Source organism: Abramis brama (assembly GCF_963993115.1).
Source record: "Abramis brama genome assembly, chromosome: 11".
NCBI classification, from domain to species: Eukaryota; Metazoa; Chordata; class Actinopteri; order Cypriniformes; family Leuciscidae; genus Abramis; species Abramis brama.
The window spans coordinates 12,496,384-12,520,921 of record NC_139973.1 but is presented as its reverse complement, the minus strand read 5'-3'; the positions used below and the strand labels follow the sequence as shown (position 1 = coordinate 12,520,921).

At 36.6% G+C, this 24,538-nt stretch overlaps 2 protein-coding genes across 5 annotated transcripts in view; one reads left to right on the top strand and one right to left on the bottom strand.

Annotated features, from left to right (window-relative positions):
* The window catches only part of rp2 (RP2 activator of ARL3 GTPase), a 6,931-nt gene extending 2,409 nt beyond the window's left edge, over window positions 1-4,522 (bottom strand). Inside the window, exons 1-3 of the mRNA XM_084129806.1 lie at window positions 4,187-4,522; window positions 1,134-1,802; window positions 1-62 (exon numbers count right to left, since the gene is read on the bottom strand). The exon at window positions 1-62 is cut by the window's left edge and continues 53 nt beyond it. Of these exons, the coding sequence (XP_083985932.1) occupies window positions 1-62; window positions 1,134-1,802; window positions 4,187-4,363 (908 nt within the window). The 5' untranslated portion in view covers window positions 4,364-4,522. The remainder of the gene's footprint in view (window positions 63-1,133; window positions 1,803-4,186) is intronic.
* A 1,613-nt stretch (window positions 4,523-6,135) lies between these two features.
* slc9a7 (solute carrier family 9 member 7) overlaps window positions 6,136-24,538 on the top strand; it is a 41,039-nt gene continuing 22,636 nt past the window's right edge. For 2 of the 4 annotated variants that reach the window (XM_084129660.1, XM_084129662.1), the window contains exons 1-11: window positions 6,161-6,513; window positions 15,107-15,309; window positions 15,856-15,933; window positions 18,826-18,902; window positions 19,495-19,607; window positions 19,819-19,924; window positions 20,397-20,538; window positions 21,149-21,254; window positions 22,275-22,363; window positions 22,962-23,075; window positions 24,409-24,520. In XM_084129660.1, coding sequence (XP_083985786.1) covers window positions 6,228-6,513; window positions 15,107-15,309; window positions 15,856-15,933; window positions 18,826-18,902; window positions 19,495-19,607; window positions 19,819-19,924; window positions 20,397-20,538; window positions 21,149-21,254; window positions 22,275-22,363; window positions 22,962-23,075; window positions 24,409-24,520 — 1,426 coding nt within the window. In that variant the 5' untranslated portion in view covers window positions 6,161-6,227. Of the gene's footprint in view, window positions 6,514-15,106; window positions 15,310-15,855; window positions 15,934-18,825; window positions 18,903-19,494; window positions 19,608-19,818; window positions 19,925-20,396; window positions 20,539-21,148; window positions 21,255-22,274; window positions 22,364-22,961; window positions 23,076-24,408; window positions 24,521-24,538 lie in introns of all 4 variants that reach the window. The other 2 variants (XM_084129661.1, XM_084129663.1) reach the window with 2 other exon arrangements.

Here is a 24,538-nt window from a genome sequence, read left to right as displayed (position 1 = left end):
ACATCCTCAGGGCGCATGGAAACCTCTTTGGTCTGAATGAGGACAAAGCCTTTGGTGGTCACCTGCATTTAGGTGGATACAGAAAAAAATGTATGTAAGAAAATTAAAAGGTTTTTGGAAATTAGCTTGGTTATCAGTTGGTGGACAGGCCAGGATTTGTGTTTTGTATTGAGAAGCATAAAAACAAAAATAAATGATCACTGCTATAAAGTGGCAGATTTCTAAATAAAGCCAGTGACAAAAAGGTCACATGACAGCAAACACTGTCTATTTCTGTCTCTTCCTCATATTCGCTTTAGTACAGCTAGATAAGATCTAAAAGTTTGCTGCTACTTCTGAGAACTTTTTAGCTTGACTGAATAATACAAACCTGTTTAATGCAGAGAGTGCAAGGTTGGATTTAGTGAAAACTATATGAATTCACAATATTGATCTAATTAATATCTGCATGAAATCAACCCCATTTTATTCTTAATGTAAATGACTAACTTTGACCTTAAAACTTTTTATAATGTGCTGTTTTTCTGTTCTAAAAAATTATTTGATAACACTTGTACTTAAATATGCTTTTAATAATGGGTTGATGAGTAAAAATATGATGCTCTTATAAGTACATTATAATTATTATATGTTTTGTAATAAAATATTGAAGTTCTTCATATATTTAACTGCTTCATGGCTTGAAGCCGCAGAGCAATTCATTTTTATTTGAACTATGACTGAGTATTGTCAAATCAGACCCTTATAATTATGAAGCAAAGCTTTGCCTTCCTGTTTAGCCCATCCTGCTTTTGGTTACAAAAAAATAGATCAGACAATACAGGAGATATTTTCAGACAGTCAGTCATTTTTTTAATTTACACAATTATAAAACTAAATTGGAGAGCCTGTGTTGAATTGAAGTCTGTGTTGTCTACAGCAGACAAAGATGGATAAAAGTTACAAATATGTGAAGTGGGAATAGTATACATCCCCTTTTCTATATTTAGGTGGAGTGACTGAAGAAAGCTGATTTAATTTCAGCAATTAACATGACAAAACTGACTATGAACAGCATTTGTCAATAAGACGTTAAACTAAGAGCATAAACGCAAAGCTTTTCTTTAGAAATGCTTTATAAAACTAGGTCTAACCTCATCAATAAGCTTCCGGGCATTAGCAGTTGTGTAGTCCCCAGAAAAGAAGACAAACAAGCAGGACTCTTCACTCTCTGTACGCCGGCCTCCTTTGGTCAGGGGCACTATGCTCCGACTTGCTTCAGAGGAGATTCTCACAGACTTGAATTCTGACTCAGGATCTGGTAGAGGCACATGCTCCTGGACAACAGCATCTTCCGGTAGGAGACTCCAATTGGTTTCCCCAGAAACAGGTGTGAAGTCATGAATATTGCTCCAGTTGTTGTTAAAGATGCTGAGGCCTGCATCTTTAAAGTGGAAAGCCAGCTCAGGGTAGTAATACTGGAAGCAGCCAAACTTCATGCCCGTAGAAGACTCGATGATGGGCTGGGTGGCGCAGCACAAAAAGACGTCCATTTTCTTGCAGTCTCTGGTGCGGAACTGCTGGCAGGCCACCACACACTTGATATCTTTGCAGTCTCTGAAGAACACACTGCCTTTAACCGGACCCAGCATAATGCGGCAGTTCACACAATCGTCAATGGTAATGGTCGCTGAATGGTCGAATACGTAGATGTTACAGTTCTCACAGTCCTGAATGACAAACTGCTGGCCATTGAGTTTGCCTGGCAACCGACCCACAGTCTCATTCTTAAGGCCTGTCAGCATGAAGTCTTTGGGATCAACCTGCAACAAAAGTGCAAACATGTCAAGGTCAAAAAATGGAGAACTTAAAAAAAAAGTGATAAAACTATTATCAGCTATCTTTGCATTCTGGTTCCATTCGCAACAGGATGTAACATTGAGGGTGTGTGTGTGTTTATTAGTTAGACATTTGATGCTTTTATCCATCTAAACAACTTTTGTTATTTAGTAGGGCTTGACCTATTACATGCTTTAGAACAAACATGTAACCTTAAGTATTTAACATATAAAGCCTACTGAAACTGTAAAGCCTATAAATAACTTCTATGGCCTTATCTAAATCATCAAAAAGTTGATGTATCTGTCGTTAACAATCTTCTACTTGCCTTCTGCCCTCTGATTGACAGTCTCCCCCCACCACAGTCCAAAGATATGCAGGTTAGGTGGATTGTATATGCCAAAATTGGCCTTAGGTGTGAATGTGTGTGTGCGTGTGTGTGTGTGTGTGTGCGCGAGTCCCAAGCCATGTAATCAGGAGGGTTGGGTAAAGACCTGGCAAGTGGCAACCTACCCCGGAAAAACATTGCCAAGAAAATTCATGGCCATAGAATCACCAAGAGTCGGATTCGACTGAAATGGTAATATAGATACATAGATTTATCGCTCAATCATCACTGCATTATATGTTTTGCCCATAAAATTAAAACTAGAGCTTTCATAAAACTAAGGATTTAAATATCTTCTTACTAAGACATATTATTAGGAGATAGAGAGTGACAGCTGATATTTATAGGCTATGCATTTTATGTAAGTAGTCTGTTATACTGTTATAAAAATCTTGTTGATTTACATTACAAGCTATCACTTATATTTTGACCATATAAATAACAACATCTGCACCAAACTGCATATTTTTGACAAGTTTGGGGCTCAAATCAATGATGATACAAATCAAAATCAAATGATACAACAAATAAAATTTAGATTTTCCTTTTATAATTTGTCTAAACGTTCAATAAAACGTTCATTAAAAGCGATTTTTCATATGTCAGGCTTATAAGGGTTCAGTTTTAGTCTGGTGGATGATAAAATAGAAAATGGGGGGAAAAAATCCACAAATTTAAACTGAAGGAGGGATCTGTGCTATATCTAGGGAACAGAACATAATTGAGCTCTTATGACCTAGCAACCCCTCAGAACACCCCAACAATCACATAGCAACACCCTGGTAACTCCCTTGCTAAAGAGAACTCTTGAGTTCACAGATTGTCCCTGCCAACAAGGGATCAAACCTGAGACATTTCGGTTGCCAGGCCAGATATTTCCTTATAAACATCTACTTAGCTAGTTGCTAACCCATTGCTATATAAGGACTAGGTCAGATTCGTTGAGTATGTAAACTCGCATCCTTTCAGTAGTTATAGTCCATTAGCAACATAGTTTATGCATTTAAAAAACTGGAATGACTGTGTGTAATTTATGTTGTATAACAAAATGTGAAAGTAATGTTAAAGTTGTGATTAAATGGAAGTAGCAAAATAACTTTTATACCATACTGTGATGTACATCCATACTGTGAGTGTAAAAGAATATAGAAAAATATATATATATATAGAGCAGGGGCTTAGTTCTATGCAACGGTTGTTGATTGAATTTTGAGATGTTGGCATTCAAAAATGAATGTGATCTTGCAGTTGTGTCTCAATTATTGAGGTCTTCCATATATCAACAGTTATGACAGAGTGATGACATTTTTATTAAAAAATACGAGGTAAAAAATAATAATATAGTACATGGATGAATCATTCACAATGAGATTTAGCCTATAATATGCATTTAAACAATAGATAGGGTGAGTTTTCATTTCATGCTGACTAAATCTAAAACAGACCAGCTAAAAATCCATGGGAAACACCCGAAGGCTTGAAAATGTTAGTTCCCATCCATTTGTAATGGTTTTGCGGTCAAAAGGGGCAGACGGACACTCCCACCCTCCCTGTTCCTCCTCAATTTAGTGTCATGCATGTTGATGGCGACACCGCTTATGTGCTAATCCCTAACACAGCGTTATCTGGGCACGCGCCAGGCAAACAAGTTACGTGCATCGACTTTAAGCCGATAATACGATCTGTCTATAATTTACCATAGTATGTGAAAACCTATGACCGCCGAGAGACTCTCGTATCGATGGTCAATCGAAAGCAACAGTAGCAGGCAGGCAGTCAGTCAGTCTTAAACACTGAACTATAGGGGCCAAACCCTTCGCTTGCTTGATTACGCATGTAGTGAACGGCGTAAAATGGACTTTAACGAGGAGAATTGGCCTTACATTTCAATCTATATAATTCCTAAAGAAATTAAGCAACATAACACCCTGTCTACGTATAGTCTAGTGAACAAAAACAAGTTAAAATGCAGCGTCGTACCTTTTCTCGTTTGTCCCAGCTGTATTGCTTTGGAGCCTCCTGGTTGCTGTTGCTGCCCAGCGCAGTGTTGTTGGTTTCGGGGAGGTCATTGCCCGTGGCGCTCTCGTCTCCAGTGGGCAAAGCGGAGTCTTTTTTAGGAGATTTTCTCCGAGATTTTTTGGAGAAAAAGCACCCCATTTATGGACGATATGTCAGTGCGCCCCTCTTGCTGTAAATGCCACGCGTTTCTGAAATACTCTCGATCGGTCGCAGTAGCGCTCCGTCTCTCTCACCCTCCCCAGAGAGTAATCAAGAACACGCAACCTGTGCGCTTCCCGTTTCCTTGACCCTCGAATCAGCCAATCACTACAGCGGACCGCGTTACTAGGTAACAGCGAATCAAAGCAGATGCGAAGGGAGGGGGTGGGGGGTTGCGGTTATTACTGATATTTGACCATGCAAAAAAAAAAAAGAAAAAAAAAGGACATTTTGTTAGTGGATTGTGTAAACTCATCTTTACACATAAATAATTGATGTGAGTCATACTGGTGATAACATTTTTGGTTGTCTGGTTTGTTATTTATTTTATTTTATATTTATTATTCACATCTAACAAACATTTTTTGTTATATTATATTTATACATCTCTCTCTGTGTGTGTACAGTATACACACACATACTGTATATATTACATACATATGTGTGTATGTGTAGGAGAAACAATGTTCCTCAAGAACATTGTAGTCTACATTTAGTGATAAATGATAATAATAATATCTTTACATTTATATAGTGCTTTTCTCTGCACTCAAAGCGCTTTACAAGAGGGAATCTCTTCAACCACCACCAATGTGCAGTATTCATCTGGATGCTCAACACATGCCCAATGCCCAACACACACACAGCTTATTGGTGGAGAGGAGAGTGATGAAACCAATCAATCATATATAATATGGGGATGATTAGGAGGACAATGGGCAAATACATAAAAAATCCAAGGATGCCAAGGGGTTAAACCCCATTTCAAAGGCCATTTTCGAAGGATTTTTAATGACCTGGCCTCACTAACACCTCTTCCAGCAGCAACCTATTTTCCCAGGAGGTCTGCCATTCAGGTACTGATCAGGCTCAACCCTGCTTAGCCATAGTGGGTAACATATGAATTATTTTTGGGTTATACACTCTTAAGAAGAATTTAGTCATTACTGTAGTTTTAGTACTCAGAACAAGAAAATGATGACTTTCCATTTTTCATATGGCAAAGGAAATGTGATAGCATACAGAAGAGCAAAAAGGAAATCTAAAATTCCTGTTGTTTCAATCATTGCGACAGCTATAGTCCTCGGAGGTCAGTAATATTAAGAGTTTTACACTCTTTAAAACAACTCAATTTTCTGTGATTTAGAGAAAAGTAGGCCTACTTTTGCTTCAAATGTTTGTAGCCTATCTGAAATTTAAACTAAATCTTTGTATCACCTCTTAAAATGTGTCAGTTCTCAGTCACCAAGCCCAAACTTCAACCCTGTTCAACGTTATTGTAAAGATTTATATTATAAATCAAATATTTTTCTTTAATTGAAGCGTATCAATAACTAGCCTACAAACCAAAGCCCATATACTAAGTGACATAATGTTACATTATTTGCTTACTGCTAGGCAACTGAAAAACAAGAACAAATCAATGTTTTAAACTGGATTTAGACAGGACTTCAAACAATTTGAAGCATTTATAAAATGCATAAGCTAAAAGACTCAAAGGCAATGACCTCCTTGGTCGACAAATAACAATCAACATTTTCTGAAGATTAAGCACATCCTTTTTTGATCATCTGTTGAAAAATAATAATAAAAAATACTTTAAGAGTTTCAGGCCCAATTTTGTATTATGTTCATGGAAAGTATAGGCATACAGTAGTAATAGAGTAAAAGTGGAGTAGCGGTGTGCGTGTGTCTTTAAGAGCTTGAGCTGCGGTCTGCTGCTGCTCTCATATACCTGACGCAGCTGAGCAGAGGCAGTGAGTGAGTGAGGGAACCCGCCAGGCCGCCACAAGCATCCTGCACCATGGAGGCGGTCGCAGCACCAAACCCATGGACATTATATGCACCAGGACACAGCTCACTCTTTCCTATTTTAATGTTCATTTTAAGCCAGTGTTGTCGGATAAGAGCAGATGACGGCGGCATGGAGGAACTTGCCACGGAGAAAGAGGCAGAGGAAAGTCACAGGCAGGACAGCGTGAATTTACTCACATTTATTTTGCTTTTGACACTCACCATCCTCACAATATGGCTCTTCAAACACAGAAGAGTGCGCTTCCTGCACGAAACCGGACTGGCTATGATATACGGTGAGAATGAGTCTTTTTGCGAAAGGCGTTAGACATCGGCTGCGTCTCAAAACCTCGTGAGCCGCCGAGCTCGGCAGCATTTTTGGCCGTTATAGTACCGCGTCATCAGAGCTAAATCATTTTTAATTTGCGTGTTTTTTTTTTGTTTTTTTTGCGCATGTTTTTTGCCTAGATAGGCAGCTCATTAGGTTTTGAAACACAGCCATCATGTAAACCCTTAAGCTAAGCCTCACATCAATGAGCCTGTGTAGCCTGCTAGCTTGAACGAGTGCTAATTCAAAACCTTGTGGATCGAATGTCATGTCATTTCAATGTGGTGTTGAAGTATTGTAACGTATAACGTTACTCTTGTTGTTTCCCTAATATTGGTGAATGTAGCATAATAGCGGACACACGTATTTGCCTATATGCAACCCACAGTTTTAAAATTGCATAATATTTCATGTGTTTAAGAAATTATACTCTGTTTTCTCTCGGTCTGCTTTTTTATTTCGCTTCTGTCATAAGTCCTGTTGAGTTCCTCATACTAGCTTTGAACAGTGTGACAGCTTTATTTCAGGTTAGATCAGTCTACAGCAGCATTCTGATCTTAAGAGTCATCACTATTTGTTAGCTCTAATTTAAAGGAGTAACGTTAGGTCCCCCACAAAATGCATTTACTCACTCATGTTGCTTCAAACCTTTTTTTTTCTTCTTTTTGCTGTGGAACACAAAATATGTGTTTTTTTATTTATTTTTTTACAGAATTGTACTGGTTGCTTTTCCACGCTTTTGCAATGAATGGCAACTGATGCTTCAAACAGGACAATAAAGCATCATAAAAGAGATGCGTATCGTTCATATACCTGGTCTTTGAAGTCACATGACAGTTGGGTATGAGGAACAGATCGAAATTTAAGTCAGTTTTAAAGAGATACTTCACCCAAAAATGTAGCCTAAATCATGGGGTAATTTTAATTTTTGGGTGAACTAGGCTCATCTGCCCTAGTATTTTTGAGAGGAGGAGTGATGTCTGATATGCATCTTTTGAGTTGAATCTTTAATCAGATTATCCAGAAAACCCAGAAGCACTGTTTAACAGCTCTTTGTAGAGAAAGATTAGCAATGCATAATAGTTAATTTTGGTCTGTTCATCACTCAAGACTTTTTTTCATACTTCAAATACGTTTGTGGTGCTGCATTCTTTTTGAAGTTTGTATGGCTCTCTCCATTCATTATGTACAAAATGAGCAGTACATTTCTTCAAAGTATCTCCTTTTGTGTTCGATGGAAGAAAGAACATTATATGGGTTTGGAATGATATGAGGGCGATTTAAATGATGAATGTTATAAAAATGTTTTTTGGTGAACTAATCCACAAGTGTGAAAAATCAAAGGCCTTCAGCAAGGTCAGCCAACACCTGTGTCTTCATGTCTTGTCTTCAGTGAAAATGAAATCTTTCATCAGTGCATGCTTTGAAGTACAAAAGCATTGCTTGGTCGTGAGAGAAAGGCTGGGTTAAATGTCATTTACCGAATGGCTTATGGTTGTTGTTTTTGCTAGCTAGACTTATGTCTAACTAATTGGTGGGATTAGTTTGTCTGATTTGGTTAGGCCTAAACCTTTCTTTGGCCAAGGGACAGTAGTGTTCTGACAGTTTACAATAGACTGCAAAAATGGAGGTTCATTTTTAGACCTATGTCATTATTTTAGTATTTTAATTAGTCAGATGCCACTTATTTTTTACAGAATGTTGCAGTGTTTATAAATGATTTATCTGTGCACATCATTATTTAAAAAAAATAGTCCCTTTTCACATGACGTTACGCAACTTCTGTTTTGGAATATTAGCACCACTTGAATGGAGTATCGTTTGTCAAATAAAGCAAAAATAAAGTCCTTGCAATGTTTCAAAATAATTAAGCTTAGCTTTATTCTTGAACTGGATAATATTGGCTTTTATACTACAGGGCCGTTGAATGCTTGAATCTGATTGGTTGACGAACGTTCTAAGGTGTGCATTATTTTCAGGGAAACGCACAGCTAAAGTAGTTCCAGGCAGGTCTCGACCGCATTACAGTTCCATATCACTTCGCGTAGTCAACTGTAATAACGGAAAATAGGATACAATTCATAACAAGAAAAAAACATTTAGCCCCATGCGCTTGATCTGCAATTTTCAATGTCTAGCTTCACAATCAATGGAAACATGCAGTTTAATTTTAATAAATAAAGTATATAGTCCTATATAATCAATAGAAAATTAAACTGAATATAGGCTAAATAAATGGATAGTCCTGCAGCACGGATTTTTATTGCAGATAATTTAACAAATAAATAATTATTGATTGGCCTACTTGTTAAAAGGGCTTTGTGTTTCATTTATTTGGCTAGTCTACTGTCATCTGTCAATAATAGAAACAAAAGAATGAACGAATTAATTAAAACGAATTGAATTAATAAATAAATAATAATATTGACGCACATGCTTTTCTGTCTCATTATTGCACATCTCTCTCTAATAACTGCATTAATAACTGCATAAAGCCGGGGACACACTTTAAGGCCGGTTATGAATGTAATTTGATACTTATGACTGATCATGCCCAAACGCGTGTTCAGCGCGTTCAGTCTGTGTTCAGAGTCGGTGTTTAAAATATGCTGCGATGAAAACAGTCAGAGAGTGTGTCAGCTAGTCGTGTGTCCCAGCATTAGTCTGCTATCAGTGGCTCAAACCTCCGTTACTAACTCTAAAATGACGTTTTGGAATTAGCAACGGAGGCATGGGATTAGATGCGTAAGAAATTAGTCCTACATACAAGAGCGTTTTAATGACAAAAACTTTACAAACGTCTTGAAATACATAATCTGAACAATGTTTCGAGGTGTGGTAACTGTAGTATAAGCGGAATAATTGACTTCAGGCCGTTGAATTATTAGAAAAATAATGCACACCCGAGGTGAACGGCCACTCCGCTTCGCGTCGTGACCGCATTACCACCTCGGGTGTGCATTATTTTTCTAATAATTCAACGGCCTGTCGTCAATTATTCCTTACTTCTTTCAGAACACTTGCTTTACTGGATGTGAAATTTGACATGTAATATAAAAATACTTAATCCATGTCATTTTCCCCATCGTAAAAGAAACCCATCACGTCAGCGTTGGTCTTTTTATTGTATGATGCATGGCAGAGAGTAAATATCCTACACATCTGACTGCAAACTGGCATTCAGATCAAATTTTTTTTTGTCATTCCAGATGCCGTTACACATGGATATGTCACAATAGGGATGAAAAGACTGTCGCAACTTCTGTTTCATGTTGACTTTAAGGGACATATTTTATCCTCTTGAGCCAGTTGTATGTTGTAAGCAAGATATTCTTGTTTTGCTTTGGCCATATGTAGGTTCAGACATATAGCTCTTTTTTTGTTCCGTTTGTTGTTTAGATAAATTTGACATATGTTCATGCATCTAAAATGTGTCAACGGTGACCCGGCCGGGGGCCTTTAGATACCTGTCTGACATACTGAAAAACCGATATAGTATCACTACTTTGCTTAGATTAGAATGTGACCTTAGGGGAGTAACACCTTCAGCAAAATTACTTTCGCTTTTAAATAGCAGCAGTTACAATGTTCCACAAAATGTCTTGGGGACTTCCAGTTGACTTTACAATATACTTCCAGTGAAATCAGTGAAAAATCATAGGTGAATTTTATGATTAAACAAAGGTGCACAATTTTACCCAATGTAGTCAAAGATTTTTTTTTAAACATATTTTATTTTATTCAACAGGAACACGTTAAATTGATCAAAAGTGGCAGGCTTTTATAATGTTGCAAAATATTTCCATGTCAAATAAATGCTGCTCTTTTTGACTTTCTGTTTCCTTAAAAAAATAGTATCATGGTTTCCACAAAAATATTAAGTAGCACAACTCTTTTCAACATTGATAATAATAAGAAATTATTTCTTGAGCACCTAAACTATGACGTATCAAATTTTCATGTTCTGATAATTGCTGAAGCTTTTATCATGCTATATGGAAAAAAATAAATGTTCTTTATTGGCATTGATGGTTCCATGAATAACCTTTAACATCCATGAAACCTTTCCATTCCAGAAAAGGTTCTTTAGGCTAAGAACTCTTCACTGAAAGGTTCTTTGGGGAACCAAATGGTTCTTCTGCAGCAGCAAAAAAAACCAAAAACCCCCCAAAAAAACTTTTCCAATCTTTATTTTTAAGACTGTAGAAGAAACATTTTTGTTTCCCTAAATAACCTTTTGATGGAAAATTCTTAAAATAACCTTTTTTCTTCATGCAAAAAAATTTCAATAATTATTCTAAATAACCTTTTCCACTATAAAGAACCTTTTGTGCAATTAAAAGGTTCCATGGATGTTAAAGGTTCTTCATGGTTGGGGTTGCACCGAGTTTAATGCTCTGCCGTGACGCTTTAAGCTTGATGCCAGCTAGTCGCTGATCATGGCCTATAGAGGGCGCAACAGGAGAAGAAGTCTTTGAAGTCCACTTTTACTCTCTGTTTCCAAACAGTTCAAATTACAGATAAATGCATAGTCCCAGAGCACTACACAAGATATGTTTGATTATACTATCTGGATGCTAAAAAATGGTCAGGTGAATGCACGTTTTAAACAGCTCATTGTACACGTAAGTTAATCGCCATTCTAAAAGAATTCGCTGCTGTATTGTAACACAGTAAATGCACAGACACACAGACAGTAGCTTGCACATCACATGCAGATCACGCGCACACAGTAACATTCAGGAACGCAGAAATGTATTGTCGACGCTGTTCTGTGATTTATCAATAAAATAGCTTCTAGCAGCATATATTTCTTAACTAAAACCCACAAAGAATAATGTAATGCAAATAGGATCTTTCATATTCTATCCTATCCATCAAATGCTCCATCAGAGCTTTCTCTAGTGTGTAATTAGCTTTGATAGTATGCACTTCCTCCTTATTAATCTGCTCCATTCTACTCCTTACATTTTTTTTAAGATGAATCGCTTGCAAATACAGAGCAGGTTTGACTTCAGCTGTTGCATTGAACCTGTTTGGCTCAAGGTAGTATTTTTTTTTCATGTGGAATCAGGTTGACACGCTTTGCCTCACACGATGGAGACACCTGCTAACGTGCTGGACAGATGGTAATGGCACAGTAGTTATGTCTACAGTGTGTGTGTGTGTGTGTGTGTGTGTGTGTGTGTGTGTGTGTGTGTGTATATATATATATATATATATATATCACACAGGGTTCCCACGGGTCCTTGAAAGTTTGTGAATCTGGAAAAAAGGCCCTGGAAAGTTCTTGAAAATAAGCATACATAGATACAGGTCCTTGAAAGTGCTTGAATTTATTTTGTGCAAGAAGTTCTTTGACAGATGAAAACTGTAACAATGTATCTTACAAGGTAACACGGCGTAACCTTGCTCTCACTTGAAATGTGTCCCCACATTAAGTCCTTGAATTTGAGGGTATTGGACTTGGAAATTCCTTGAAAGGTCCTTGAATTTGAAATGAACCAAGGTGTGGGAAACCTGATCACAGCATTTGGACTGGGCTGTCAGGGACTTTCTGCTCTACCACCCCTTCTGTCCCTGAAGAAAGAGATGCTGCCAGTAAAGTGTTGTAATTGTGTTTTGCTTTGGTGCACTGTGATGTATTCAACAGTGCTGGGGAAGACAAACACTAAGCTGCATTAGCTGGATTCTGATTGGATGGGAGACATCCGAGGTCACTCATTGTCTTTGCCGGGTTCTAAACGTAATGCTAGCCCAAATACTAATGCCCTACACATGCTCATTTAAGCCTTGCTGCACACAGCAGCATGTGTGTTTCTTTTTTGTCCTTCAACTAAACTAGCTTCTGTATGTTGAGTTTAGTGCTGGAAGTCAGGCTCTCGGGATTTGTGTGTTGTTGTTACGCAAGCAAACACACACTCACACACACACACTCACACTCCTCCCCTACGTGAATTTACACCTCTTCCCTCTAAATCAGTTTCACTGCAGGCATTAGGCTTGCTGCTATACTGAAATAGGAGATGCTTTGTTTTAAACATGATTAAAACAACATTAATACAACTAGGGATGTTAACGATTAATCGACGATCGATTAATTGTCGATAATGCATTTAATCGATAAAACTTATCGATCATCGATTAAGCAGGTTCATGCGCGTGCGTGCTGCTCAACCGCAAAACATGTATAGCGAGCACGCCGGAGTCAGAGCCAACGGCTCTGGCCGGAGTTATGTAATGGGACCATTTGGAAACTGAAAAGGATCACCGTAAGCTTTACTACATTAATGTTAATGGAGTTATGTTTGGGACCATTTTACACCTTCATCATGACTATAAGTTTGCGTTTCAATGTTTCAAGTTTTTCATATAAGTACTTTACCAGATAGATTATTATATGTAGGCTTAATATAGTGTAGGCTAAGCCTACCCATGTAGATTTTTATTTAAAATTTATTTTATGTTGCCTAATGTTTCACATGCAACAGGTGAGCCAGTGCACAATTATTTTTTATGTATTTTAATTTTCTGTGCATAATTTTTGTTAAACTACATAAATGCCATTATCTGTACCGTATACCAACTGTTACAATAAAACATCAATTGAGCAATATAACATGCATTTTTATTCAGTATATAAGCAATATTTTGCTTTTTATGTTAAAGACACTATTGATACCGTGAGAAATTTACATTCTCAGGAAAATAGCCGCTTATCAGTTGATCGTTAATCGATCGATAAGGTCAATCAACTAATGATTAATGAATTAATCGATAATTTGCATCCCTAAATACAACCATTTCTGATTTTTTAGAATCACCTGAGCTGTGAATGGCATGTAACTTATGATTCTCAAACCACAGGAATATTATGTCATGATGCTGACAGCACTGCAAGAACCGAATACACAGCTTTTTTTTGTTGTGCCCATTAATGGAGGAATATGCTTCTTGTAGCCAGATTGTAGTCAGTAGTTCTGGGATTGGAAGTTAAATGTTTTTCTGAACAGAAACTGTTTTTTTCCAAAGCTTCCTTTCCAAATGGTACCCGGATAGAATTAAATTAAGGAATGGGTTATTTTTTAAAGGAAATTACATTTTGGTAATGAGCTTTGAAATAAAAAAAACAATACATTTTTATTCATGTAATATTATATATTATATATAAATTATATATTATTATATTTTAAATTGTTCAATCATTTTATTTTATTTTATTTATTTTTTCAAAAACACCTGCAGTTTTTACTAAACATTTTTTTAAAAATACTTCTGACAAATATATAAGAATAAGGACAACTGATGTTTGATAAACAGCATAGCCTTCTTGGTTACCACAATTTAGCACCGGACATGTGAACTATTACCCTCATGAGTACACACAAGCAAATAAAACATTTGGGCAACATGAAGTGGTGCAATTCCGATAGTTTTTTCTGTTAGTGTGAAAAATTATTTGGTTTTGTGTAAAAACTAAGAACATGGTAACTTTATTAACCAGTTAGCAGAATTCAATAATAACATATTCACTCTGGACCAATTAAAATAGATTTTTCCTCTTCCCTACATTGTTCAGCACAAAATGTGTTTGTTTTTGTCTCCTCAAACTATTTGTGGTGTAGCCTAGTTCTGGTATCTACCAGCAGGGTTAACTGCTAACTAAGCTAACTGGTTCATGCTTACCTGTTAAACCTTGACCCCCTGTCACAGGATCCTGGCTCTGAATTGTGAATATTTACATGGTGATTGTATTTTTGAAAAAATTACGGAATGGACCCAGAATTAATTCAACATATCCACACTACTCGTGTGTTAATTTATTACATTTTGGCCAATTTGATTCTGCTCTTGGGACCATGCACTGTCAGAAAACACTTCAGAAAAGTAGATGTGTACAGGTACAACAGATCGTCACTGGGGCAGTACCCTTAAAGAGACATCTTTGCATTTTATCTACCTTTAAAGGTACATATCAGTTCCTAATATCTAACCTAAGGTACTATTGAACCTTTTAGGGGTAGTTAAGGTACATGAAGTAGTACTGGTACTGCCCCAGTGATGGCCAATTGTACCCCTAAAGGTAAAGTTTTTGCATTTATTTTGAGAGTGGGTAAACTGCAGTGCATTTAACACTTTTCATAGTGTTCAAATTCAACAGAAATCAGCAGTTTCCCACCAGATCAGTTCTGTATAGACCTATCTTTGATTTAAAGTAGTGTATTTTACCTGCTTATTCTGCTATATTGTGTATTTTTTGCCTCTGTTCTTGTTTCTTTAGCCCATGCTGTGTGTGCTGTTGGCTTCCTCTGGCACTTCAGTTCATTAGTATGGAAATACCCTCCAGCAGATTTGACACAGCAGGCTCTCATCTCTTCTCCCTGTCATCACACAGAAACAAATCTGTTCATACTGAGCTTTTAAGAAGAAGAGTGTAATTTCAGTGCCACACTGCAAAAAAATTGTTTCCAAACAAGGTTCCCTTTCAGAAAGCCTTTTTTCCCCCTCAAAGTGTATGAATTGAATGTGTGTGAGTGATTTATCTTCTGTGTGTCGGACAGGTCTGTTGGTGGGTGTTATTTTGCGGTATGGCATTCCCTCCACCAGCTACCATAATAAAACTCCTCCGAGTTGCACCCTGAAGGAAGGTCCTGTCAGCACGGTGCTCCTCAACGTTAGCGGGAAGTTCTTTGAGTACACGCTCAAGGGGGAGATCAACCTTAGAGAAATCCATAGTGTGGAGCAGAATGACATGTTGCGCAAGGTACATCAGCAACAATATACACACACGCCTATAAAAACACTGCAGAAGAGGCTTGTCAGAGAATGAAATCTCAATTTCATAAAATAAAAAGATTAGATGAAACTAACTGAAATAAAATTAGTTGAAGTACTAAAATAATATAAAACAAATGAAAGCTAAATAGAAATATTTGAATGACTAAAACTTGAAATGAAAACTGAAAATGTAACAATAAAAGCTGAATCAAAATATTAATAAATACTTCAGAGGCATGTGTTTTTTAAATTGTATTTATTTACATTAAAAATACCCCCGCCACAGATCTGATAGTACAACAGCAAACAGAACAAAAATAAAAATGGTAAATTACTCATTTGAAAGCCTACCATTATGACAGAAACTAAAAAAGGACACACCCCAACAATGTCTCATCTCAACTTCCTGTTTCAATAGAAAATACATCATCTTTAACAAGATTAATAATAACATTTATTTAAAACATGTTTATTATATTTTAAATGTTTATAATACATTTTGTTTGTAACAATTACATTTATTTTGTTGCAGGTGACCTTTGACCCAGAGGTGTTCTTCAACATTCTGCTTCCTCCCATCATATTCCACGCTGGATATAGCCTCAAAAAGGTATGAGTGATATTGTGAGCAGGGTGTTTACCTTTAATTGTTTTATCTTTCATTTTTCTTGATTAGTAGAGCGTTCATCCATTAAGGTGCTGCTTTACCTCTTTACATTATGAAATTTTAAGATATGATCTATTCTAAGGAAACCTGATCTCTGTTCTCTTTCCGTTTTGCATCAGTGGAAGGTTAACCGCACAAGAGAAGTGCGATACAGACCAGATGCTAAAGATCATGAGTTACTAGGCTGGTCAAACATCTCTTATATTACACTGGCACCTTTAAAATTGTGTTATGATTTACAGTTAATTTGTATTTAACATGGGAAAGCAGATTGTGACCTTTGTATAATTTGTAAAGCCAGGTTTGGTTTTAGTGTTTAACGTTTTTGTTCCTCATGTGGCTTACAGTGTTTCTGTGGCCTTTTTATAGAAGCTTTTTGATAGTAAATAGTATTGGCTCAAATACCTACACACAGGAGTTGTGTACAGAGGCATTGCTTATTATTCTGCTTAATGTTTTTTTTTTTTTTTTACACTTTCTGGGATAGTTCATCCAAGAAGACATATTTTAAAGTTTTGTTGGTTGGGTGTTTGACACCCAAGTACACAGCAGTTTGACGTATTGAACACTGTACTTCTATTCTTCATTGTTTTCATTTGTATCAAATTAACTAGTGTCTGCTCTGACTTTCCATGTAATAAGGGCTCTTAGTCCATAAATCCATAAAGTATACTCTACTAAGGCTTATAATCACGATTATTTTGCTAAGAAATGGCATTTATGATTATTAATCACAATTGCTCTCATTTGAGAAATTACATTTCATGAGTATTATTGCACTTTCACATTAGCACAAATCAAGAGAAAGTCAACTCATACGCAGGGTTTATTTTACCTCATTGAGTTTCCTGATTTATTGTATTTATCATAGTCATAACACGCTCTCATTGTAAAAACTGTTAAAACCAGAAGCTTCTCACAAAAGCTAAAACAGTGAAATTCCTAATATTAATTCCAATCATTCCAAATTATGTTAACATTTTGCTTTGGTTGCATATTAAGTGCATTTATTTAGCCACAACAATTGCAAACAAAATTAATTGAGATTCATGTTTTGGATTTATTACAATTCGTCACTGAGAAGGTTTGCTCGCAGATTTAGTAGCAGCAAATACGTGAAGCAACACACACTGTCTGTATGACACTTTAATTTCTTTAATATCACAATGGAGATCAATAAACTCCAACATACATGTTTGTCTGTTTTTTTCAGATCATATATCAGCAATATTGTGACGATTCTGTTTAATGAATCGAGAGAAAGGAAATGTTTTACATACGCTATCATTTTACTGCAGGGTTATCAGATGAATATTTTGTTTATGACTTCTGGATGCCAGATAGTATTGTTGTATTTTAGATTGTGCTGAGTGAGCAGGGAGGCCCTGAGGAAGTGAGAGGAACGGGCTTCTGCCAGCTGTGTGTGTTTCAGACAGAAGCACAAGGCTACATTGTTTCCTCTCTTTGTAAAACACTTGACTTTTTTTTATGAGCTTTACAAAATGGAGGAAACGTAAGCAGCTCAGAGATTGTATGAACTTTGCCAGTGTCACACTGAGCATTTATCTTGGTGTGAACAGGCTTTAAAGGGACGCTTAATCTAAAAAAGAAAAAATACTGCCCTGGACTATCCCTTTAAAGCCACCACAAAATCTGCTCCCACAGAAAACACCTCTCAATTTTTTGTCTACTGTATAGATGTCAACTAAAATACGTAACTGATGGGCTTGCATTAGATTTAAGACCATTTACTCTGTAAAAGTGTTTGTTCTCTGATCCTCTTCTTTAGTTTCTTCTTTCTTAGTTTCATTCAGCTCACAGTACTGATTTACTCTCTCGCTATGATAATGGTTTCTTTTCCTGTCAAGATCTGCTATAAATTCTTTCATGAATGAGTTCATATTTGATCTCCCTAGCTGTTTGTTTTAATTAGTTTAGCTGACTGCAATTTAGTTTAGGTGGTTACATGGGTTCATTGTAAACCGACTGGTTTATCTGTATATGCATCTCAGTGATTGCTATCAGTCACCATTTACTCACTCCACAGTCAGAAAGACCACGGTCGGAAGATCAGAAGAAGCCCTTTTGATGGAAAGAGAGAGGTTTAACATCAAATTATCTTGTAGTTGCTGCGCTTTGTAGCAACAGTGACTCAGCATCTTGTGACTGATACTCACACAGGAAAAAAATCTGCTCTGTAAATAAAAATAGAAGAATAAGATCTGTCTGTCAGACCAATTTTATTGATCAGAAGTGATGGTCGATTACACTTTATTTTACAGTATGTGTATTTACCCAATGAAGTAACTACACGGGTTAAGATTAGGTTTAGGGATTGGTTCAGGGTTAATAACTAGTTATAACCCAGTTATTGTAATTGCTATAAGTACATATTATTTTTACATGGGGAACAGGACTTTAAAATAAAGTGCTACTGAAGTGACGGAAAACATTTATGCAAAAGATTTCTATTTGATATAAATGCTGTTCTTTAGAACTTTCTATTAATCAATAAAAAAATTGTATTACAGTTTCCACAAAAAATACTGTTTTCAACATGGATTTATGTTTCTTGAGCACCAAATCAGTATCATGTGACAATGAAGACTGGAGTCACAGTATTACAATGGAAAACAGTTATATTAAACTGTAATAATAATTAAACAATATTGCTGATTTTACTGGATTTTGATCAAATAAATGCAGCCTTGGTGATATATAATATGGTATTTATTATATAAATTACATACAACATAGGTTGAACCGTTTTCTCAGGGCAAGGATATTTTTCACACCATTTTTCTAGGTTTGACATGCTCTTCTTTGTTCCTCCAGAGACACTTCTTCAGAAACCTAGGATCCATTATAACCTATGCTTTCCTGGGTACTGCCATTTCCTGTTTTGTCATTGGGTAAGTCACTAATACTCATAGTATTCCCACTGAACATGGAATTGTGTTTGCAGACAGACAGCGGGAGCAGCCAAGACATGCCTCAGAATCTTTCATTTTACAGATGTAACAGAACTATACTAAGGAGTGAACTGTTGTCTACTTTTTGATGACTTGTTACAATAACTGGATGATTTAAGTGAAGTTAAAAAAATACAGAAGTTGAAATGTAAATATAACACTTTCTTTTATAGATTCATATAAATTTCAACGTAAACTCGTAAAAGTTTGTGTGCTAACCAATAAACCAGGTTCAGGCGTGTAATGGATTTTTTGGCAGCAGTAATCAGTCACTATCAGACGCATTTCTTCATTTGCTGCCGGTTGAGCTCCATCTTTGCGCTTAATAGCTTGAGAACACATTTTGTCATTCCATTCTGAATGCCTAAAGGTTTTCTCAGTGTTAAAAAAAGATGTTCAAAATATAGTTTAATATGTATTTGGATATGTGTGTATTTCATGCATATAGAAGATTTCCATTCTGTTGAAATAATATGGTTAGTATTGCAAGATGCTATTCTAAACATTCTTTATTTGTTTATTTATTTGAAAGAAACCTCATGTATGGTGTGGTGAAACTGATGCATGTTTTGGGTCAACTGACTGACAAGTTCTACTACACGGACTGCCTCTTCTTCGGTGCCATTATATCTGCCACAGATCCAGGTAATGTCATCTCTCTCTTTGTCCATTTTAATTTCTCCGTCTCTTTGTTCTTTTTCCTAATAGTATAAACTTGCTGTTGTTGTTAAATGTTGAAATTGAGCTTTTCTTAAATGAACTGCTAACATTTGTTTTTATCAAACTGACCTGTACTGTAAGTGGAGCCATTTCAGGATTTTAATACTTAATATGTTGCTGATTTTTGTGGTTTTAGTCACAGTGCTTGCGATCTTTAATGAGCTTCATGCTGATGGTGATCTCTACGCTCTGCTGTTTGGAGAGAGTGTTATGAACGACGCAGTCTCCATAGTCCTTTCATCGTAAGTCTCCCTTCAAACAGTATCACTTTCTTGTTCCCTTTCTGTTGCTACAAAAAAAGGGGGAAAATCACGTGTTTTGTCTGCGGCAGTTGGCGGGACTTCCCAGGCTGCCAGCACAGAGGGGACACTTTTCGCTGTAGTGTTGAATAGTAAAACTAATGCTGCAACTCTAGTGGTATTTCAGGATGGCGCTCTGGCTCCCTCTTTTGGACACAATGAGCTAGAGATAAAGCACCTTATTTATCCCTGTAGTCAGAATATCACAGAAATACTTTGTTGTATTTCGACTTTACTGGAAAAAATGACATGCATATAAAATAAAAATAATTTTAAAATAAAATGACATTGGGTTCACATTATGCTTCGGGTCAGGTCAAAGATATATGTAATCTTAATGTCTTTTATCATTGGCTGCATTGGTCATAGATCAGCACAGTCAGTTATTTGGATTGTTTTTGTCTTTGGTATGAAGGTCAATTGTGGCGTATCAGCCTGCAGGAGCCAACACACACACATTTGATGCCTCTGCCTTCTTCAAATCGGTGGGCGTCTTCTTGGGCATCTTCAGTGGCTCTTTCGCCATGGGTGCAGTCACTGGAGTCGTCACTGCCCTCATATCCTTTTGCATGTTGTCATGAAATTATATTTCTAAATGTATCTAGGCTTATGCGAATGAGTTACATTCATGCCCTTTGACTGCATTGTGTGATGTTTATTCTTTTATTCATTTGTAAAATTAGAAACACAGTTGCAGTATCCTCTAGACAGGATTACTAAATACAGTTTGAATACACATTGTTCAAAGGTTTGGGGTCAGTAAGTTAAAAACCCAGCTAGGATGCATTCAGTTGATCAAAAGTGACAGTCAAGACATTCAAAATGTTACTCCAAATAAAGGATGTTTTTTAAAAAATTGTTATGTATAATAGTATCTTGAAAAAACCTTATCACTGTTTCCATAAAAATATTAAGCCGCAAAACCATTTTCAACATTGATGATAATAAGAAATGTTTCTTGAGCGCCAAATCTTCACAATATTAGTTTTTACGTTATGTTTTTGATCAAATAAATGCAGCCTTGATGAGCATAAGAAATTTTTCTTTCAAAAACATCAAACCCCTAAACTTTTTAATATATGTGTTTATACACCGAATATTTTTTACACTGTTTTTTGCACTGATTAGCTAATCAGAAATGTGGTTTAAATTCTTAATTTTACCCACGTGACTAAATTCACCAAGCTGCACTGTTTCCCTCTACTGGAGACGGCTCTGTTCTTCCTCATGTCTTGGAGTACTTTTCTCCTGGCTGAAGCATGTGGATTCACAGGTGGGTGTTAATGTGTGTGGGTAATGAAAGCAAAGTGGTTAATCCGCTAGGTAACTCATCAAACTACATTATATATGCAACCTCAAAATGAATGTTTACTGTTGTTAAACATCAACTGGAATAATAGTGTCATAATCTGGTGTTTAAAAGATAATTTGTTAAAGTCCACCCCCTGTGTTATTTATATGTCTATGTGGCGTTTTTAACATGCGTTAAGACAAACCATGTACAAATTCATTAGTCAACACCATTGCAGAGCATTTTCTCCTTAAAACTGCAGTGAACCAAAGACAGAGAATCTCAGAATCGCGGTCACAAACTACCTTGTAACCAATCACGTCAATGTGTGATCATCAACGAGTGGATCTCTGAGCTGGTGCGAGTGAGTGGATGTGGGGCTAATTTGCATAATAGAACCGCTTATACTAAACGAGGCAAGGGTGTAGAGTTACATTCAAGCTATTTTAAGGCATGAATACTTTTTTTTTTTTTAAAGGAAAGAACGTTTAAATATGTAATTTTGGTGATCAAAGATGAGTTTTAAGGGATACAATTATTGACTACAGGGGGACTTTAAATTTTAATGTGCTTTATTAGCATGAAAATATTGAACATTCATGGTCGGAGCCGATAGCCTCGTGTGTAGTGCTCCGACATGTGGCGCAGTTGCGCTTCTAGTCCCGGCTTGTGGTCCTTTACTGATCCCACCTCTTCTCTCTCCCATTTCGCTTTCTGTCCTCTCTCCAGATTTACTGTCAAAAACGGCAAAAATAAATCTTAAAAAAACAAACAAAATGCAAATACAAGTGAAATAAAATCCCAAAATTGTAAACTCTGTGTTGCTGTATCTGGGAGGCTAATATTGTTGAACTTTAACATCCTTGATGTGTAAATGTGTGCTCTCATTTGCACTTGTCATTTGATTGTTTTATTGGCCACCTCCAGCCTGGATTGAAATTGCATCTCATCCTACGCTTGTAACCAAAAAGCCACATATGCTGATTTCCTTTACTATTCCAGGTGTTGTCGCTGTGCTGTTTTGTGGAATCACACAGGCTCACTATACCTACAACAATCTCTCGGAGGAGTCGACCAAACGTACTAAACAGGTAAAATATTTTTGCTGTAGTCGAGGGAAAATACATGAACATTGGATTCTGTTTTTCTGCTGTCAGAGCAGCTGGTATAAAACCAGAGTGATATGAACTGTGGCAAAGTTGAAAAAATAAGTTATGTAGGAAGGATTTTTTTGGGGGGATGGGAGGCCCTGCGTGTTCTACTTCAAAAGAAGCTTTGATATAAGAGGGTCGGTAAGTCGAGGGATAGTGCTAAATGAATTCCCAGCACCCCTGTGGTGTCGTCAGAGCGGTGCAATGTGATGAAGCGAGTTGGGGTGCATGCAGTAATTACGACACTCCTATGGTACTGGATTTCTCTCCAGGGGGACAGACTCCCTTTTATCAAAGCTCCAGTCTGTGGGATGAAGTTATAGACTAGAGTAACAAAAATGTAAGATATCGGCGTCAGCTTTATAGCTAAAATATGTTATAAAAGCCATTGTATAGTATAGAGAGGAGGAGCATGCAATTCTAGTTCAGTTAGGACCTGATTTTAAAAACGTGCCATTTCGTTGAACAACTGTGCGGATTGAAAGGTGCAGACGACTTCATGTGTGGTGTTTTTTTTTTGTTTTTTTTGCCTTTGCAGTTGTTTGAGGTGCTGCACTTCCTGGCAGAGAACTTCATCTTCTCGTACATGGGCTTGGCACTCTTCACCTTCCAGAATCACGTCTTCAGCCCCATTTTCATTGTTGGAGCCTTTGTATCCTTTGAGCTGTTTACACCTGGTCACGTTATGTGTTTTTACTGATCAGCTAGCTATCTGATTTGTTAAAACTGTTGCATTTACACTTGGCCACATAAATGTGTCTCCACACACAAAAATAAATTCGATCTCTATTTGCTATATGCAAATTTGAAGTTCACATCAATGAAAGAAACTGATATAAGCTGCATTTTATATATCGTCAGCTTTTTTTCAAGATCAAAGACCGCATTAGGAGAGACAGCGGCATCAGCACTGCTAAGATCATTTAGTCTCACTACTGTTAATGAAGAAGATTGTGCAATGAACTTGGCAGTTTGCTCTTCTTCGGCTTGCTGAAGAGATGCTCCGCTACTCCTCTGTGGCGGGCCATATATGTGGTAATGAGTGTTAAAGTAGCACTATCATATCTGACTACTGGGAGCTGGTATAACATGCTCTCATATGTTTTTTTTTAACCATTTTAGGAGGAGTAAAAATAACATATGTGGCTTCAACATCCAGATGCATTCCAGTTTCGTTTGGAGCTTGTTAACTTCTAGAATTCACCTCAGTCAGAAAGTTAACAATTTTGAGAGTTTGACAGCACGTTACAGATGATTTCCCTGTGAACCAAACCATTTTAAAGACTCAAGAACATCTGGGGAAATTCAAGGCTGTTTTATCACCTCTTTTATTTGTGATTTATGACCACTAGGAGGCATTGTGTACAGGTTTTAAAGAAATAGCTAGTTACTTTTCTATTATTTTAGGAACCATGTCACCATGGTTGGCAAGCTTCAAAAGGAAAAAAGTACCATAAAAATGGTTTGTATGAATCTATAGTTCAGAACTATAGAGTCATACAAACCACTTTTATGGTACTTTTTTTCCTTTTGAAGCTTGCCAAAAGGAAGTTTGAGTTTACATAATTGAGTTTACATCAATTATGTAAACTGGCATGTTGTCCAGATTCAACATTAGATTCTTGCCAGTTTACATAATTGATCTTCAGTATTATCTTTGTTTTTAAACTTTTAACCAACAATTTAAAGTATCAATCTACAACTCTGTTAAAAAGTTTGAGGTTTTAATATTTCTGAAATAGTGTCTTATGTTCACCAGTGCTGCATTTATTTGACACAAAAAAACAACCACCATTTTTTCAGGATTCGTAGATGAATAGAAAGTTCAAAAGAACAGCATTTGTAACATGTAAAATTGGTTTATTTAATGCATGCTTGTTGAATAAAAGTATTAATGTCTTACTTTTGGATGGTAATATATGTCTAAATTTCCTTTAAAATTTAATTTGTGTGAGAAGACATTTCCTTAACATTTGGACTACCAGATAGCCATCTTTATCGGCCGGGCTTTGAACATCTACCCCCTGTCTTTCCTGATTAACCTAGGCCGAAGACACAAAGTCCGTGGAAACTTTCAGCACATGATGATGTTTGCAGGTATGGTGACCACACCTG